Source organism: Thunnus albacares, chromosome 10 (genome assembly GCF_914725855.1).
Source record: "Thunnus albacares chromosome 10, fThuAlb1.1, whole genome shotgun sequence".
Classification (NCBI taxonomy): Eukaryota; Metazoa; Chordata; class Actinopteri; order Scombriformes; family Scombridae; genus Thunnus; species Thunnus albacares.
In genome coordinates this window covers 34,652,339-34,669,130 of record NC_058115.1, presented here as the reverse complement: position 1 = coordinate 34,669,130, position 16,792 = coordinate 34,652,339, and the positions used below count along the sequence as shown (strand labels likewise).

Genomic DNA, 16,792 nt, shown 5'->3' with positions numbered 1-16,792 from the left:
AATGTCTTTAAAGAAGCATCCTTTTCACAACTCAGGGGTTTTTTGTTTTTGAAAGCAAATTGTTTTATTGGTATATAAAATTGCCCCCCACCCCTCTGATTTCATTGGGTGGAGAACAATGATATGATAAATATATATTGGTATCTACTGTACTGGTACATCATTAGTACAAAAGATTACACTGTAACTACGGAGTAATTACACTGTACATTGTGGGCTGTAATCTAAAGCATTTCCCTCTTTCTTTTCAGACTCAGCAGTTTGTATTCTGAACAGATGACATGATTCTTTAAACTGATTCACACTAACAAACCTGTCCACCTCTTTGTCCATACCTGAGAGTGTTCAGTCTCCAGTGTGGATCCTCCAGTCCAGCAGACAGCAGCTTCTCTCCTGAAGCTCCTGGATGATTGTAGCTCAAGTCAAGCTCTCTCAGATGGGAGGGGTTGGAGCTCAGAGCTGAGGCCAGAGAAGCACAGCCTTCCTCTGTGATTAGACATCCTGACAGACTGCAGACAGAAAATGACACATGTCAAATGATCTGAGATCATGTGTTTATTACTGTCATCACCAATGTGTTTCTGTGATCTTTAGAGTTAAACTTAACACTTTCAGTCACTCCTTCTCGATTCAGATGGCTAACTACTGTAATACTTTTATTGTGAAGTTGTTCCAGCTTCCTGTAACCTTAGTCAACATGATGTTAGGGACTGCTACCTTGTCACTGCATAAAAATAGGTTTAAATAAAAGAATAGTAAAAGAAGAAACAACCACAGTGAGCTGACTAGATGAAGAGCTACAGGTGACAGATGCTCACAGTCGAATACAGGACAATCCCAACTAATATGGCATATAAGGACTGAATGTTGTGGAAAAACAGTAAGGAAACATTTCTGACTCCATTCAGTTTCAGGAATCATCCAGAGTTTTAAGTTTGTTTGAAACAAAACATGAATTAATTGGTGCTTAACCACAGCTGGGATGCACTGTCATATCACCATGGTGAGTAAAAATCACTATCATTCCAGCACAATGTTCTGAAATTAAAAAAAAAAACTGTAACTATTAAAAATCTGTTCACTGAATAACTGTCTCTATGTGTTTTACTTTAGGTCAGTTACACAGTTCTTCATTCAGTTTTTGGATCTTAAAACTCCTCTCTGGTATTTCAGGTTCCAACAGCAAAGACAGAAAAAAACTAATAAAAATATATAAAAAGAAAGTTATTCACAAACTATAAACACACAACTGGTCTGAAAATAACTTGAATAGAGAAAAGTCCAAGTGTTTATTTCCTCATATAAATTACAGTTTAAATGGTGATCAGTTGAACAGATTGATGAATCCTGACCTGAGAGTTTCCAGAGTACAGTGTGGACTCTCCAGTCCGGCAGACAGTAGCTTCACTCCTGAATCCTGAAAGTTGTTGTTACTCAATTCAAGCTCTCTCAGACTACAGGACTGGGAGCTGAGAACTGAGGACAGAGCTGCACAGCTTCTCTCTGAGAGGTTACAGTCAGCCAGTCTGAAGAGACAATAATAAACAAGAAGACAAATAACATTTGTGTTGAAATAGGTCTAAACGTTGATGATATGTAATCTCTTCCAAGAACTGGCTATGATCTTTGGTGATCTGTTTTAAACCAGCCAGAGATGTGACAGTTAATAATCAATTAATCGGAATAAAAAGTAATTCAGTAACATAAATCACATGGTATCAAAACATGACGAGCTTCTTCATGTTAATCAAAGATGTTATGTTTGTGCTGGACAGTACATGAAGCTGAAGTAGAGAAACATAAGTCAGATTTTCTACACAGCAATATTTAAAATCTTGATGAAGACGAGATTCAGAAATACTGACATGAGAGACGTTGTATAAACTGTATTGTGCTTTCTCATCTCACAGGAAACCCTGGGTTCTGGGCCGAGCCTTCGCGGTCCTTCACAATCCTGATGGCATCCTTCCCTGGCTATTGATACTTATACTTATTGTTATTGTTATGATTGTTGTTCTTCTGTCCCCCCTCCCCCTTTCCCTCTCTCTTTCTCTCTCTCAACCCAACCGCTCAAAGCAGATGGCGGCCCACCAAGAGCCAGGTTCTGCTTGAGGTTTCTACCCGTTAAAGGGGAGTTTTTCCTTACCGCTGTTGCCAAGTGCTTGCTCATGGGGGAATTGTTGGGTCTCTGTAAATTTAAGAGTACGGTCTTGACCTGCTCTATGTGAAAAGTGCCTTGAGATGACTTTCGTTGTGATATAGCGCTATATAAATAAAAATTGATTGATTGATTAATTGTATGGTATTTATAGTTATCAGTTGAGACAAACATGATCTGACCTGAGAGTTTCCAGTGTACAATGTGGACTCTCCAGTCTGGCAGACAGTAGCTTCACTCCTGAATCCCGAAAGTTGTTATTACTCAAGTCAAGCTCTCTCAGATGGGAGGGGTTGGAGCTCAGAGCTGAAGCCACAGAAGCACAGCCTTCCTCTGTGATAAGACATCCTGACAGCCTGCAGACACACAAAACAACACATGTCACATGGTCTGATATCACTGCAGGACTGGAAGGTGTTGTTTTTATTTCTGTCATCACCTATGTGTTTCTGTGATCTTTAGAGTCAAACGTAATCACTCCATACACTACTTCTCAATTCAAATGGCCAACCACTGTAAAGCTTTTATTGTGAGGCAGTTTCACCTTCCTGTAACCTTATTCAACATGATGTTAGCGACTGCTAACTCTTCACAGCTAAAAATGGGTCTAAATAAAAGAATAGTAAAAGAAGAAGCAGCCACAGTGAGATAATTAGATGAAGAGCTGCAGGTGACAGAGTCTGACTACAGTTTGTATAAATATCAAACCTCCAACACGTCACACAGGTAAATGATTCTATCTCAGATGCTCACAGTGAAATACAGAACATGAATCCCAACTAATGTGGCATATAATTACTGAACTTTGTGGAAATAAAAGTAAACACTAACAGTAAGGAAATATTTCTGACTCCTTCACTCACACTCACTGTCTCTATTTCACACCGTTTCAGTAATCATTCAGTGTTTTAAGGTTGTTTGAAACAAAAGAAGAATTAAATGGTGGTTAACCACAAAACAGCTAGGGTGAACTGTCATATCACCATTGTGAGTAAAAATCATCCCAGCACAGATACTGATCTGAAATTACAAGAAACTAAAACTATTGCTAAAAACTGTTCACTGAATAACTGTATGTGTACTTTGGGCCAATTACATAGTTCTTCATTCAGTTTTTGAATCTTGAAATTCCTCTTTAGTATTTCAGGTTCCAACAGCAGAGACAGAACAAAACTAATAACTAATGTTAATAGAAAGTTATTCATAGGCTCGAAACACACAACTGGTCTGAAAATAATTTGAGTAGAGAAAATGCCCAGGTGTTTATCTGCTCATATAAATTACAGTTTAAATGGTGATCAGTTGAACAAATTGTTAAATCCTGACCTGAGAGTTTCCAGTGTACACTGTGGACTCTCCAGTCCGGCAGACAGTAGCTTCACTCCTGAATCCTGAAAGTTGTTGTTACGCAAGTCCAACTCTCTCAGACTACAGGACTGGGAGCTGAGAACTGAGGACAGAGCTGCACAGCTTCTCTCTGAGAGGTTACAGTCAGTCAGTCTGAAGAATACAATTGGAAAAAATATTTAATGAAACATTTATTTTTCTCCCCTATTGAAAAAATCTCTTTGAATATCTTTTCAATAAATCAATCATTAAATAACTGTCTGTGTACTTACAGAGCTTTGTTGGAGGCTTTCACCACTGGCAGCAGCCTGAGAAGAGCCTCTTCTGACGCAGAGTATTTCTTTAGGTCAAACACATCCAGATCTTTTTCTGATGACAGCAAGATGAAGACCAGAGCTGACCACTGAGCAGGAGACAGTTTATCAGTGGAGAGACTTCCGGATCTGAGGTACTGTTGGATCTCCTCCACTAGAGAATGATCATTCAGTTCATTCAGACAGTGGAAAAGATTGATGCTTTTCTCTGCAGACAGATCCTCACTGATCTTCTTCTTGATGTACCCGACTGTTTCCTGATTGGTGTGTGAGCTACTTCCTGTCTGTTTTAGCAGGCCTTGTAAGACAGTCTGATTGTTCTGCATTGAAAGACCAAGGAGGAAGCGGAGGAACAAGTCCAGGTGTCCATTTGGACTCTGCAAGGCCTCGTCCACAGCACTCTGGTAGAAGTGTGTCTCTGCAGATTTGTCTTTTCTTGTTTCAGACTTCTGGGATGTTGTTTGTTTTTTTAACAGCAGATTGACTCCAGACTTGATGAATGTCAGATGGACATGAAGAGCAGCCAGAAACTCCTGAATGCTCAGATGGATGAAGCAGAACACCTTGTCTTGGTACAGCCCTCTCTCTTCTTTAAAGATCTGTGTGAACACTCCTGAGCACACTGAGGCTGCTCTGATACCGATGCCACACTCTGTCAGGTCTGATTCATAGAAGATCAGGTTGCCTTTCTGCAGCTGCTCAAAAGCCAGTTTTCCCAGAGACTCAATCATCTTCCTGCTTTCTGGACTCCAGTGTGGATCTGTCTCAGCTCCTCCATCATACTTAACCTTCTTCAGTTTTGACTGAACCACCAGGAAGTGGATGTACATTTCAGTCAGGGACTTGGGCAGCTCTCCTCCCTCTCTGCTTTTCAACACATCCTCCAGAACTGTAGCAGCGATCCAGCAGAAGACTGGGATGTGGCACATGATGTGGAGGCTTTGTGATGTCTTGACGTGGGAGATGATGGTGCTGGCCTGCTTCTTGTCACTGAATCTTTTCCTGAAGTACTCCTCCTTCTGTGGGTCAGTGAACCCTCTGACCTCTGTCACCATGTCAACACACTCAGGAGGGATCTGATTGGCTGCTGCAGGTCGTGTGGTTATCCAGAGGCGAGCAGAGGGAAGCAGTTTCCCACTGATGAGGTTTGTCAGCAGCACATCCACTGAGGTGGACTCTTTAACATCAGTCAGGATCTGATTGTTGTAGAAGTCCAGAGGAAGTCGACACTCATCCAGGCCGTCAAAGATGAACACAACCTGGAACTCTTCAAACCTGCAGATTCCTGCTTCTTTGGTTTCAGTAAAGAAGTGATGAACAAGTTCCACCAAGCTGTACTTTTTCTCTTTCAGCATATTCAGCTCTCTGAAAGTGAATGGAAATGTGAACTGTGTGTCCTGGTTGGCTTTGTCTTCAGCCCAGTCTAGAGTGAACTTCTGTGTTAAGACTGTTTTCCCAATGCCAGCCACTCCCTTTGTCATCAGCGTTCTGATTGGTTCATCTCTTCCAGGTAAGGCTTTAAAGATGTCTTCTTGTCTGATGGTTGTTTCTGGTCTGTCTGTTTTCCTGGATGCTGTTTCAATCTGTCTGACCTCATGTTCATCGTTGACCTCTGCAGTCCCTCCCTCTGTGATGTAGAGCTCTGTGTAGATCTGATTCAGAAGGGTTGGGTTTCCTGCTTTAGCAATCCCCTCAAACACACACTGGAACTTCCTCTTCAGGTTAGACTTGAGTTTACGTTGACACCTGCCAGCATGAGTCCCTGAATGAACACACATGAAAAAGGATCAATAAATGAAGTATAAATTAAATATTTAAACATTTAATTAAACATCAAACATATTTTTCTCAATCTCTTGAGACATCAGTAAATGTCTAATTTGTCCAGCATGTTAAATCTTTATAGAAATCCTCTTACTGTTCTGCAGACTGTCAGCCAGCTCCTCCTGCTTCATTCTCCTCAGGAAGTGCAGTGTGATCTTCAGAAATGCCTCTCTGCTCCTCCTCTGCTTTTCCTCCTCACCGTCCAACACCTCTTCATCCTCCCTCTGACTCTCTAAGCATTCTGGGTAATCTGAACACAGAACCTTCTGCATCTTCTTCAGCTCATTCTTCACAAAAGTGACGATGTTCTCCTCCAGCAGCTGGAACAGAATACTATATGAATGACACAATCAAACTAAAATCATGAAGCAAACATCAGATCCATGTTGGACAGACTGACAATCCACTGGTCTACAAAGTTCAGCATGGACATGATTGTGAACAGCATAGAGGTAAAGTAGTTGTTGTACATGTACAGACCATAAATATGGAGTCCAGGTATGTTTGATGCTGCTGGGCAGACTGACCACTGGGAACCTCTGAGCTCTCCTGGTCCAGTCTGTGGAGGAATCATGAAGAATGAGCTCACATTATGTCTGTCCACTCAGAGACAAACACAGGCTAAAGGTCCATCAAGTGATATTTGGATGTGAACAGAGAATCAGATGACTCCCTGTAGTGATAAAGCTTTACTAGTCCTGCTGATCCCACTGAGAATCAACAGCTCAATCTGTTTGTAGCTTTCAGCTCAGTGTGTTGCTTCATCAGTCAGTTTGGTTTAGTCCCAACAGCTCTGAACAACCCTCCACACAGCTCTCCCTCCCTCCCTCACTGTACACTGCTGAAGTGACCTGGAGCAAGGCAGCTAGAACCTCCAGCTGATCAGTGTCTGCTTGTATCAGTCTGGTTGTACTAGGCAGCACCCAGTATGATTGTGTTTGACTGTGTGAGTATGAAGCAGAGTGCTGCTGAAAAAGAGCATTTCTGAGTCAGTTATGGTTTAACAACTGGAGATCTCACAACTGAGACTCTGATAGAAACACATAATTCGCTTTTCATTAACAATCTGAAATTCTTATCTCTGATCAGCAGAGTGGAGTCCATCTTTGAAGAATAAAGGAGGTTCCATAGACCAGTAACTCTGCATGGACACATAGCTGTGTTCAGGTTCAGGAAAATCTGGGGTTTCCAGCTTCCTCCTGATAGAAACACAGAATCTGCACTAAAGTTGGAAATTCAATTCAATTTTATTTATATTCCATCAAATCATAACAAAAGTTATCTCAGGGCAATTTTCACATAGAGTAGATATAGGCTGTGCTTTTTAATTTACAGGGACCAAACATTCCCCCATGAGCAACACTTGATGACAGCAGCAAGGAAAAACTCCCCTTTAATGGGAAGAATCCTCAAGCAGAACTGGACTGTAGGTGGGCAGCCATCTGCCTTGACCAGCTGGGTTGAGAGAGAAAGAGGGAGAGCAAGAGAAGAGAGTGACTCATTTCACCAAATCTCTTAGTTTAGTTCAGTTTAGTTCAAATATTTATTGTCACTGACTTCCTAGTTTTTTCATTTTTTTTCTAAATTAAGCATTCACATCACCATTCATAACAACCAGATGTTACCTCAGCACTGGACCCACTCAGGTCTGCATGCTCTGTCTTTGGCTCTTATACTAACCAACTCACAACCCACCACAGCTCTGTTAACACCTATAAGTATGCACATGACACAACCATTATAGGACTCAGGTTAAACTGGTGCACAGACAATAATCTGTAGCTTAACCCCTTCAAAACTCACATATTTATCATTGACTTTAGGCACAAACCACACTCTAAGACACCCCATAATACTCATTAATGGCAACTCCATATCCATCACTGCATCATTCACATTTCTTGGCACTCACATCTACCATACAACCCAATGAGACCTCAGTTCAGACCACATCTTCAAAAAAGCCCAGCGAAGACTTTTCTTTCTACATCAGTGCAGGAAATGCAAGTTATCTAAAATCATTGGCATCCACCTTCAAACATTGAATTTCTGTAAACAGAGCTTATAAACTCATCTCAGACTGCACTCATTCAGATCACCTTCTGTTCCAGCTGTTACCTTCCAGGAGGTGCTATAACTCACTGCCAACCAGGAAAAACTGATTGAAAAACAGCTTCTTCCGCACTGCAATATGGACCTTAAACTCTTTGGCACCTTACCCGGTCAAGCAGTATGTAACTAGGTTTCCATTCAAATTTAGTGCAAATTTTTACCAAATTTCAAGATTATTAGCAAGAATCTGAACAAACGCACATTTCCATCCACTGCCTTTTTGTGAAATTTGGAGTTGGTTCATCAAGATAAACAGCTGCTGGTGCAAATCATCATCCAAGATGGCAGCACGTCAGTGTCTTTGTGTGTGTTTGTCCTAGTCATGTGATGAATAATTATGGTTATTAGTGGTTATTATAACTGTGACTCTCCACAACATCCTTTTTGCTTGACACTTGTTTATTACTACAAGTGGTCTGATTCTTTTGGAGTAATGTGCCCACACTGGGCCTCCTTTATGGTGGAAGTTATTGTGGACCTTCTGCACTAAGCACTCGCACTTCTGTCAAAGGAGCCGGAGTCATTTCAGGCTTCTGTCAGGAATCCTGTTTCCAACATGAGTCTGGTCGTTGAACACCGTCCCTTCACCGTAAATCATGCCCAAAGATTGGATAAACTTTGATCTCTTTTCATCTGTCTGATATTTAAAGAAAGTCATCCTGTCACATTAGCTCTGATCCTGCTCTGTTCTTCATCATCCTTCTAGGAGAACAGAAACATTGTGAGGACATCATCTCTCTGATCTGACACACTCTGACTGACAATCACTTTGATGGAATCAAACCGAATATTTAATGTTAAATTCTAAGTTGTGTTCATGTCTAAAAGTGCATTAATCATAGTAAAGACTAAACTATAAAACATATTTATTACAACTCAAGACTGTGCTGCCACACTGACTTCAAACATGATGCCGACTGAAACAGAACTGAGTTTGTTAAGACATTTGTCATGAATTCTGCTGTTGTAAAATACACTGAGTCAACTTCAACTGGACCTGATCAAGTTCAATCAGCCAACATGTGAGAAGACTGACATGAGTTGTCTGTAAATCCTCACTGTGGACATTAAAGAGTATGTAGAGTTTATACTTAAAGTCTGAATCAAGCAGATAACAGTGTGGTCAGTCTGCTGGATGTTTCACATTAACTGAACTCTGTCTGCTCAGCAGCTGACGTTGATCTATTGAAATCCCACAGCCAATCACAGCTGAGTAACATACAGCTTCAGCTTGTTTCAGTTTTCCATCAAAACATTTATGTCCTTTAACAGGTTGGACAACAGTCCACTGAAGTTTAAATAAACTTTTATTAAAGAAGTATAAATGGAGTTTCTCTTCCAATAAGACTTTGTTGTTGGAAATTGTTCTTTAAAATATTTAGTAACGTTACTGACATTATAAACTAATCTGATGTGGACTTACTCTTTCTTTGGAGAATATTGCTTTTTAAAGAATATTGGTTCAATCATGGACCAGTCACTCTTCATGGACACACAGCTGGGTCCAGATCCAGGTTCCAGTGAAACTGGTCTCTGATGGATCCTGTTAGACAGAGAGACAACCACCACAGAGAGAAATTCACTGTTAAGTATTCAGCCACAGTAGCTCTTGGATAAACTAGCAGCCATCAGCGAGGAAAGGATCAACACAGCAGCATGAAGAGCTTTATCAGCAGTGTGAAGAGCTTCAAACTTTGTCTTCTGAAGCTCTTCACACTGAATGATTTCTGATCTCTTTTCATCTGTCTGATATTTAAAGAAAGTCATCATCTGTCACATTAGCTCTGATCCTGCTCTGTTCTTCATCATCCTTCTAGGAGAACAGAAACATTATGAGGACATAATCTCTCTGATCTGACCACTCTGACTGACAATCACTTTGATGGAATCACACCGAATATTTAATATGTTAAATTCTAAGTTGTGTTCATGTCTAAAAGTGCATTAATCATAGTAATGACTAAACTATAAAACATTTATTACAACTCAAGACTCTGCTGCCACACTGACTTCAAACATGATGCCGACTGAAACAGAACTGAGTTTGTTAAGACATTTGTCATGAATTCTGCTGTTGTAAAATACACTGAGTCAACTTCAACTGGACCTGATCAAGTTCAATCAGCCAACATGTGAGAAGACTGACATGAGTTGTCTGTAAATCCTCACTGTGGACATTAAAGAGTATGTAGAGTTTATACTTAAAGTCTGAATCAAGCAGATAACAGTGTGGTCAGTCTGCTGGATGTTTCACATTAACTGAACTCTGTCTGCTCAGCAGCTGACGTTGATCTATTGAAATCCCACAGCCAATCACAGCTGAGTAACATACAGCTTCAGCTTGTTTCAGCTTTCCATCAAAACATTTATGTCCTTTAACAGGTTGGACAACAGTCCACTGAAGTTTAAATAAACTTTTATTAAAGAAGTATAAATGGAGTTTCTCTTCCAATAAGACTTTGTTGTTGGAAATTGTTCTTTAAAATATTTAGTAACGTTACTGACATTATAAACTAATCTGATGTGGACTTACTCTTTCTTTGGAGAATATTGCTTTTTAAAGAATATTGGTTCAATCATGGACCAGTCACTCTTCATGGACACACAGCTGGGTCCAGATCCAGGTTCCAGTGAAACTGGTCTCTGATGGATCCTGTTAGACAGAGAGACAACCACCACAGAGAGAAATTCACTGTTAAGTATTCAGCCACAGTAGCTCTTGGATAAACTAGCAGCCATCAGCGAGGAAAGGATCAACACAGCAGCATGAAGAGCTTTATCAGCAGTGTGAAGAGCTTCAAACTTTGTCTTCTGAAGCTCTTCACACTGAATGATTTCTGATCTCTTTTCATCTGTCTGATATTTAAAGAAAGTCATCCTCTGTCACATTAGCTCTGATCCTGCTCTGTTCTTCATCATCCTTCTAGGAGAACAGAAACATTATGAGGACATCATCTCTCTGATCTGACCACTCTGACTGACAATCACTTTGATGGAATCACACCGAATATTTAATATGTTAAATTCTAAGTTGTGTTCATGTCTAAAAGTGCATTAATCATAGTAATGACTAAACTATAAAACATTTATTACAACTCAAGACTGTGCTGCCACACTGACTTCAAACATGATGCCGACTGAAACAGAACTGAGTTTGTTAAGACATTTGTCATGAATTCTGCTGTTGTAAAATACACTGAGTCAACTTCAACTGGACCTGATCGAGTTCAATCAGCCAACATGTGAGAAGACTGACATGAGTTGTCTGTAAATCCTCACTGTGGACATAAAAGAGTATGTAGAGTTTATACTTAAAGTCTGAATCAACCAGATAACAGTGTGGTCAGTCCGCTGGGTGTTTCACATTAACTGAACTCTGTCTGCTCAGCGGCTGACGTTGATCTATTGAAATCCCACAGCCAATCACAGCTGAGTAACATACAGCTTCAGCTTGTTTCAGCTTTCCATCAAAACATTTATGTCCTTTAACAGGTTGGACAACAGTCCACTGAAGTATAAATAAAGTTTTATTAAAGAAGTATAAATGGAGTTTCTCTTCCAATAAGACTTCGTTGTTGGAAATTGTTCTTTAAAATATTTAGTAACGTTACTGACATTATAAACTAATCTGATGTGGACTTACTCTTTCTTTGGAGAATATTGCTTTTTAAAGAATATTGGTTCAATCATGGACCAGTCACTCTTCATGGACACACAGCTGGGCTCAGGTCCAGGTCCAGGTCCAGGTCCAGGTCCAGGTCCAGGTCCAGCAGAGTCTGGTCTGTGCTGCTTCTTTGTTCTTCAACACAACACACACAGAGCTCTGAGTGTGAATAATGATGGTGGAGTGATGTGAGTGGAGAACAGTGATGGACAGTTAGAGATGCTCATCTCACCTCTGAGCTTTGGTCTGGCTGTCATGTTCCCCACACAGAGAGCTTTTAGAGGGAGGGACTCCCTCCTCTCTGTCCTCACACTGATCCATAGCAGAGAAACACCTTCACACAAACACAACAACAAGCTCATTCATTACAACAAGCTGCACATCACACCAGCACTGCAATTACAACAGCGTCATTCTTGATTCAACCACCAGATGGCAGCAAAGTAAGACATTATTCTTCATTTCCACTGAGGTTTAATGTTTAATGTTTTACTTTCAGAAGGTTCCAGTTCTTTGTTGGCTTTTCATTTACCACTAAAGAGCACATTTAATAGAGATGAGCTGCTGGTGGAGTCAGCTGTGTGGCAGAAGAAATAAAAATACTCACCAGGTGAATTCAGATCCACATCCAGTCACAGAGTCTTTGTAGCTTCACCTGCAGAGGAAACACAGAGAGAGAAACTGCTGCTGATTCTCCTTCATCAGTCCTTCATCATCAGTCTGAGGACTCTGGTTTTCTATGGAGTCATTTGTACTTCTTGCTGTTTTAATTAGAGATTGTACTGAATGACACTTTTAACTTATTTACTTTAAATTTACACTTTTACACATTGTAAGGATTGAAGGACAGACGTTTCCATGATTAATGGTTAAATTTATGGAGCATTGAACATTGATGTTGCACATTACCAACATCATCTACAGTAAAGATTAAAACAGGCAGAATAAGAGAGTACAAACTGTCTGACTCAATAATGTGACATTGATTTTATATTGATATAGTATAAAAATACTGAATGAAGGTTTGGCAGCAACATAAACTTTAGTTTCTATTGCTGCAGCTCTTAGCTTGGTTAAAATACTGAATATCATCGTTGGTGAGAACATCAACCTGAGACTGTAAAGGTGGGGGGGCTTTGATGGTGCTGGACTCATCCTGAGCACGGCCGCTTTGCTCCCAATGATTTCACTGTATAAACTTGGAATCTGTGTGTAACAGGTCACCTGTTTTCTGTACAGAAAAGCCTTTAAGTTAATAATTCTATCGTAAGATCTCAACACACATCAGCAGGTTTAAATAGTTGATTAAGTTACCGCTGTCTCCCAGTCTGGAGACACAGGTATGGATGCTGCTGCTGTGTGACAGCCACAGCTGTTCATTAAAGTCAGAGGAAAGGAGTTACATTACACATCTATCAGCGTCACACAGAGTCTGAAAGCTCCGGACAGATTTAACCCCTTCCTCCACCACTGCCACACACACTCTGTATGTTGTAGATTAAGACATTTTTACCTGTTTTTACTTCTATGTTTGAACTTTTTATGGACTGTAACTCCATTTTTACTCAGCATGTGACCCACATGTGTTCTCTGTGTTTCTTCTTCTTGTAAATAACAAATAAAGTTATTTGAACTTGAAGCTGTCACTAATACAGATAGAGCAGCTTGTTGTTTTTCTCCACAAAGAAGACAAATGTTGGAAGTTATTGATCTGTGAACACTGGCTCAGTACTGTCAGCTGTTATTGGACACTTTGAACAGTGACGCTAAAATGGAGGAAAACTTCCACCATGTTGATTTGTGTTGACTGTTAGTAGAGTTCTGAACTACAGATTTCTGCTGTTTCTACTGGAACTAAACTAACAAGATGAACAAAGAGTCATTCAAGAGTCAAACAGTGAAAACTGTCACAATACAAACACAATAAAGTTACAATAAATACCTTTAGACGGAGAAAAGAAGCTGCGACACAACGAGAACAGAATGAGGAAGAGAGAGAGCTGTTGTTGACTTGCTAGCTAGTGACAGTGTTCCTAATATAACTGCAGCACATTTTACTGTTTGATGAACAATAAATTCACTGCAGAACATCTATCAAAGGACAGAAGAACAGTTGAAAGAAAGAGAACAGCAGCTTCTCTCACACACTTGGCTTCCTGGAAATCACAGACCACCTCTGACGTGACTGATCAGATCATAAATAGTCCAAAACTTCCAGATGAAAATACTTTATAACATTAAAGGTGAATCAACAGGTTGTATGATACAGGTGTGTCTGTGTGTCCTTACATGACCGTTAAACCTGATCATTATATCAGGTTAATGATTAACAGATATTCACACATTAACTGGTGGAAACTACTAGTCTGATTCTTGATTAAATGTTAACTCAACAATACAACAAGATTTCCACTGAGAAATGATGGAAAAATGCAGGATGAATGCAGTAATATTTAGTAAAGGCTCAGCACAGGAAGCTGCTGACACTCATTTGATCTGATTGATCCTAATTAGCACGACCAGCAGTAGCAGCCAACAAAAACCATTATAATATCATTATAATTAATTACAATTAATAAATACAATTAATGAAATAATTAACTCAGGAAAGGATGAATATACATGTAACTACATTAATATATGACTCAGATTATTCACAATTTGATGGACGCACACAACAGTCCAAACAAAGACAGTAACACACAATTTTTAACTTAATTGTCTTCAATCCTTGAAAATTAAAACTGTCCTGAACCAGCCTGGTCACCAGAATAAAACATTTGCATTTTTCTGCAAAAACCACAGAAATGTTGAATATATACATTTCAACACGTGTAATACGTAGCATATTAACGTTTCTAAAGTGACGTAGTTCACATGAGATCTATATGAGCTGCTTTTCTTATTAGGAGGACGAGGGGTCGGTGGATGGTTTGGAAGTTTCTTGGCAGAAAGTTGAAAGCTGAAAATCAGCAGAGAGACCACCTCGAAACCAACGCCCACTTCCTGTTTCAACCGACAAAACTGGGTGTTTTTAGCGAGATGTCGGGACATTTGCAGGTGTTTTTATTTTTTATTTGATTTTATTTTAACCCAAAACGTGATCTTGCCCTAACCCTAACCAGCGTTGTCACATAAAATATCATTATTCAACATCATTGAAACGTAGACATTCAACATATCAGAAACGTTGCAGAAATGTACAATGCCAACATTTTGTTCTGGCGATTGGGTTGCACCATGAGCTGCAGAGATGGAACATACCACTCTGAGGGGGGGTTTGTAATAAGTTTCTCTCCTCTATATATGAAAATGAGGTCGACTAAATATTGGAAACATCTTTCAAAATAATTAAGTCCAAAACAACAACCACAGAACCAATGAACCTCAACAAAACTTAACACCTATTGCATCACTGTTGTATTTCATTGTATTATTCAGGTGTTTCTATTTTTCTGGTCACTTAGTGTGTCAACAGGCTGAATTTTGACTAATGAAGCTTTTCCAGAGTTTCCTCTGATGTTTCTGTTGTCTAAACAGCATCTTGTTAGCAAAGTTAATTAGAGTCAAAGAGGATTAACGAGGTTTCAAACCTTCCACCAGTATTCAACAAAGCAACATAATAAATCACTACTAGCACCATCTCTACTGGTGTCACATCATTTTAACCCCCGCTGACACAAACATGATGAAACCTGTTGCTTACGTTACCTTTAGATGCTGAAAATCATTTTCATCAAGCTGATGAGTGAAGGTGAAATTAATCAGCAGCTTCAACCAGGAAACCAAACGTAGGAAGAACAAACATGTAACTCACAGCAGGAAGATTTCAAATGTCAGTTGCTTCACAAACAGTCTCAACTCTGAATTCATCTTTAACCAGAAGTGACTTTAAAGAAATATGATCCCAGCACAGCGCTGACCTTTGGAATAAAGAACCTGGGACAGCTAAAGTCAAACATTGACAGACTCATCACATAGATTTAGTCTTCTAGCCAAACTCAGGGCAGAACAGTCTGCAGAGCCTCGCTGAGCTTCTTGCTGTGAGTGAACTGTAATAACTGAAGGAGACTCAGATGAGCCTTTTGCTGGTTGCAGTCAGAGGACAGTTTAGAGAGATGTTGGTGAGAACATCAACCTGAGACTGTAAAGGTGGGGGGGCTTTGATGGTGCTGGACTCATCCTGAGCACGGCCGCTTTGCTCCCAATGATTTCACTGTATAAACTTGGAATCTGTGTGTAACAGGTCACCTGTTTTCTGTACAGAAAAGCCTTTAAGTTAATAATTCTATCGTAAGATCTCAACACACATCAGGAGGTTTAAATAGTTGATGAAGTTACCGCTGTCTCCCAGTCTGGAGACACAGGTATGGATGCTGCTGCTGTGTGACAGCCACAGCTGTTCATTAAAGTCAGAGGAAAGGAGCTACATTACACATCTATCAGCGTCACACAGAGTCTGAAAGCTCCGGACAGATTTAACCCCTTCCTCCACCACTGCCACACACACTCTGTATGTTGTAGATTAAGATATTTTTACCTGTTTTTACTTCTATGTTTGTATTTTTTATGGACTGTAACTCTATTTTTACTCAGCATGTGACCCACATGTGTTCTCTGTGTTTCTTCTTCTTGTAAACAACAAATAAAGTTATTTGAACTTGAAGCTGTCACTAATACAGACAGAGTAGGTTGTTGTTTTTCTCCACAAAGAAGACAAATGTTGGAAGTTATTGATCTGTGAACACTGACTCAGTACTGTCAGCTGTTATTGGACACTTTGAACAGTGACACTAAAATGGAGGAAAACTTCCACCATGTTGATTTGTGTTGACTGTTAGTAGAGTTCTGAACTACAGATTTCTGCTGTTTCTACTGGAACTAAACTAACAAGATGAACAAAGAGTCATTCAAGAGTCAAACAGTGAAAACTGTCACAATACAAACAGAATAAAGTTACAATAAATACCTTTAGACGGAGAAAAGGAGCTGCGACACGACAAGAACAGAATGAGGAAGTAAACTTCAACAGGAAATAACCACAGAGAGAGAGAGAGAGAGAGAGAGAGAGAGAGAGAGAGCTGTTGTTGACTTGCTAGCTAGTGACAGTGTTCCTAATATAACTGCAGCACATTTTACTGTTTGATGAACAATAAATTCACTGCAGAACATCTATCAAAGGACAGAAGAACAGTTGAAAGAAAGAGAACAGCAGCTTCTCTCACACACTTGGCTTCCTGGAAATCACAGACCACCTCTGACGTGACTGATCAGATCATAAATAGTCCAAAACTTCCAGATGAAAATACTTTATAACGTTAAAGGTGAGTCAGCAGGTTGTATGATACAGGTGTGTCTGCGTGTCCTTACATG

At 39.9% G+C, this 16,792-nt stretch overlaps 2 protein-coding genes and 1 long non-coding RNA gene across 3 annotated transcripts in view; all 3 read right to left on the bottom strand.

The window, feature by feature from the left end:
- Nucleotides 1-11,519, bottom strand: part of LOC122990128 (NLR family CARD domain-containing protein 3-like) — a 96,502-nt gene extending 84,983 nt beyond the window's left edge. The window contains exons 1-3 of the mRNA XM_044363248.1: nt 11,399-11,519; nt 10,289-10,408; nt 9,179-9,298 (exon numbers count right to left, since the gene is read on the bottom strand). Coding sequence (XP_044219183.1) covers nt 9,179-9,298; nt 10,289-10,408; nt 11,399-11,463 — 305 coding nt within the window. The 5' untranslated portion in view covers nt 11,464-11,519. The remainder of the gene's footprint in view (nt 1-9,178; nt 9,299-10,288; nt 10,409-11,398) is intronic.
- On the bottom strand, nt 303-3,272 carry LOC122990064 (ribonuclease inhibitor-like). The gene is made up of 3 exons (XM_044363197.1): nt 2,341-3,272; nt 1,353-1,526; nt 303-509 (listed from the first exon to the last, which is right to left on the bottom strand). Exons 1-3 carry the CDS (start codon nt 2,592-2,594, stop codon nt 305-307), a joined length of 633 nt encoding a protein of 210 aa, XP_044219132.1. The 5' UTR covers nt 2,595-3,272; the 3' UTR covers nt 303-304.
- A 196-nt stretch (nt 11,520-11,715) lies between the features above and the next one.
- On the bottom strand, nt 11,716-14,980 carry LOC122990073. Its single transcript, XR_006405245.1, has 4 exons — nt 14,896-14,980; nt 13,362-13,630; nt 12,027-12,074; nt 11,716-11,753 (listed from the first exon to the last, which is right to left on the bottom strand). It is a non-coding gene; the product is annotated as an uncharacterized LOC122990073 (long non-coding RNA).
- Between the last annotated feature and the right edge of the window lie 1,812 nt (nt 14,981-16,792).

Excerpts from the sequence above, each read along its gene's own strand:
- LOC122990064 (XM_044363197.1), bottom strand. The coding sequence starts at position 2,594 with ATGACAGAAATAAAAACAACACCTTCCAGTCCTGCAGTGATATCAGAC. Across the intron at positions 1,527-2,340 it reads TGTACACTGGAAACTCTCAG|ACTGGCTGACTGTAACCTCT; the intron begins GTCAGATCATGT and ends TTGTCTCTTCAG. Across the intron at positions 510-1,352 it reads TGTACTCTGGAAACTCTCAG|TCTGTCAGGATGTCTAATCA; the intron begins GTCAGGATTCAT and ends TTCTGTCTGCAG.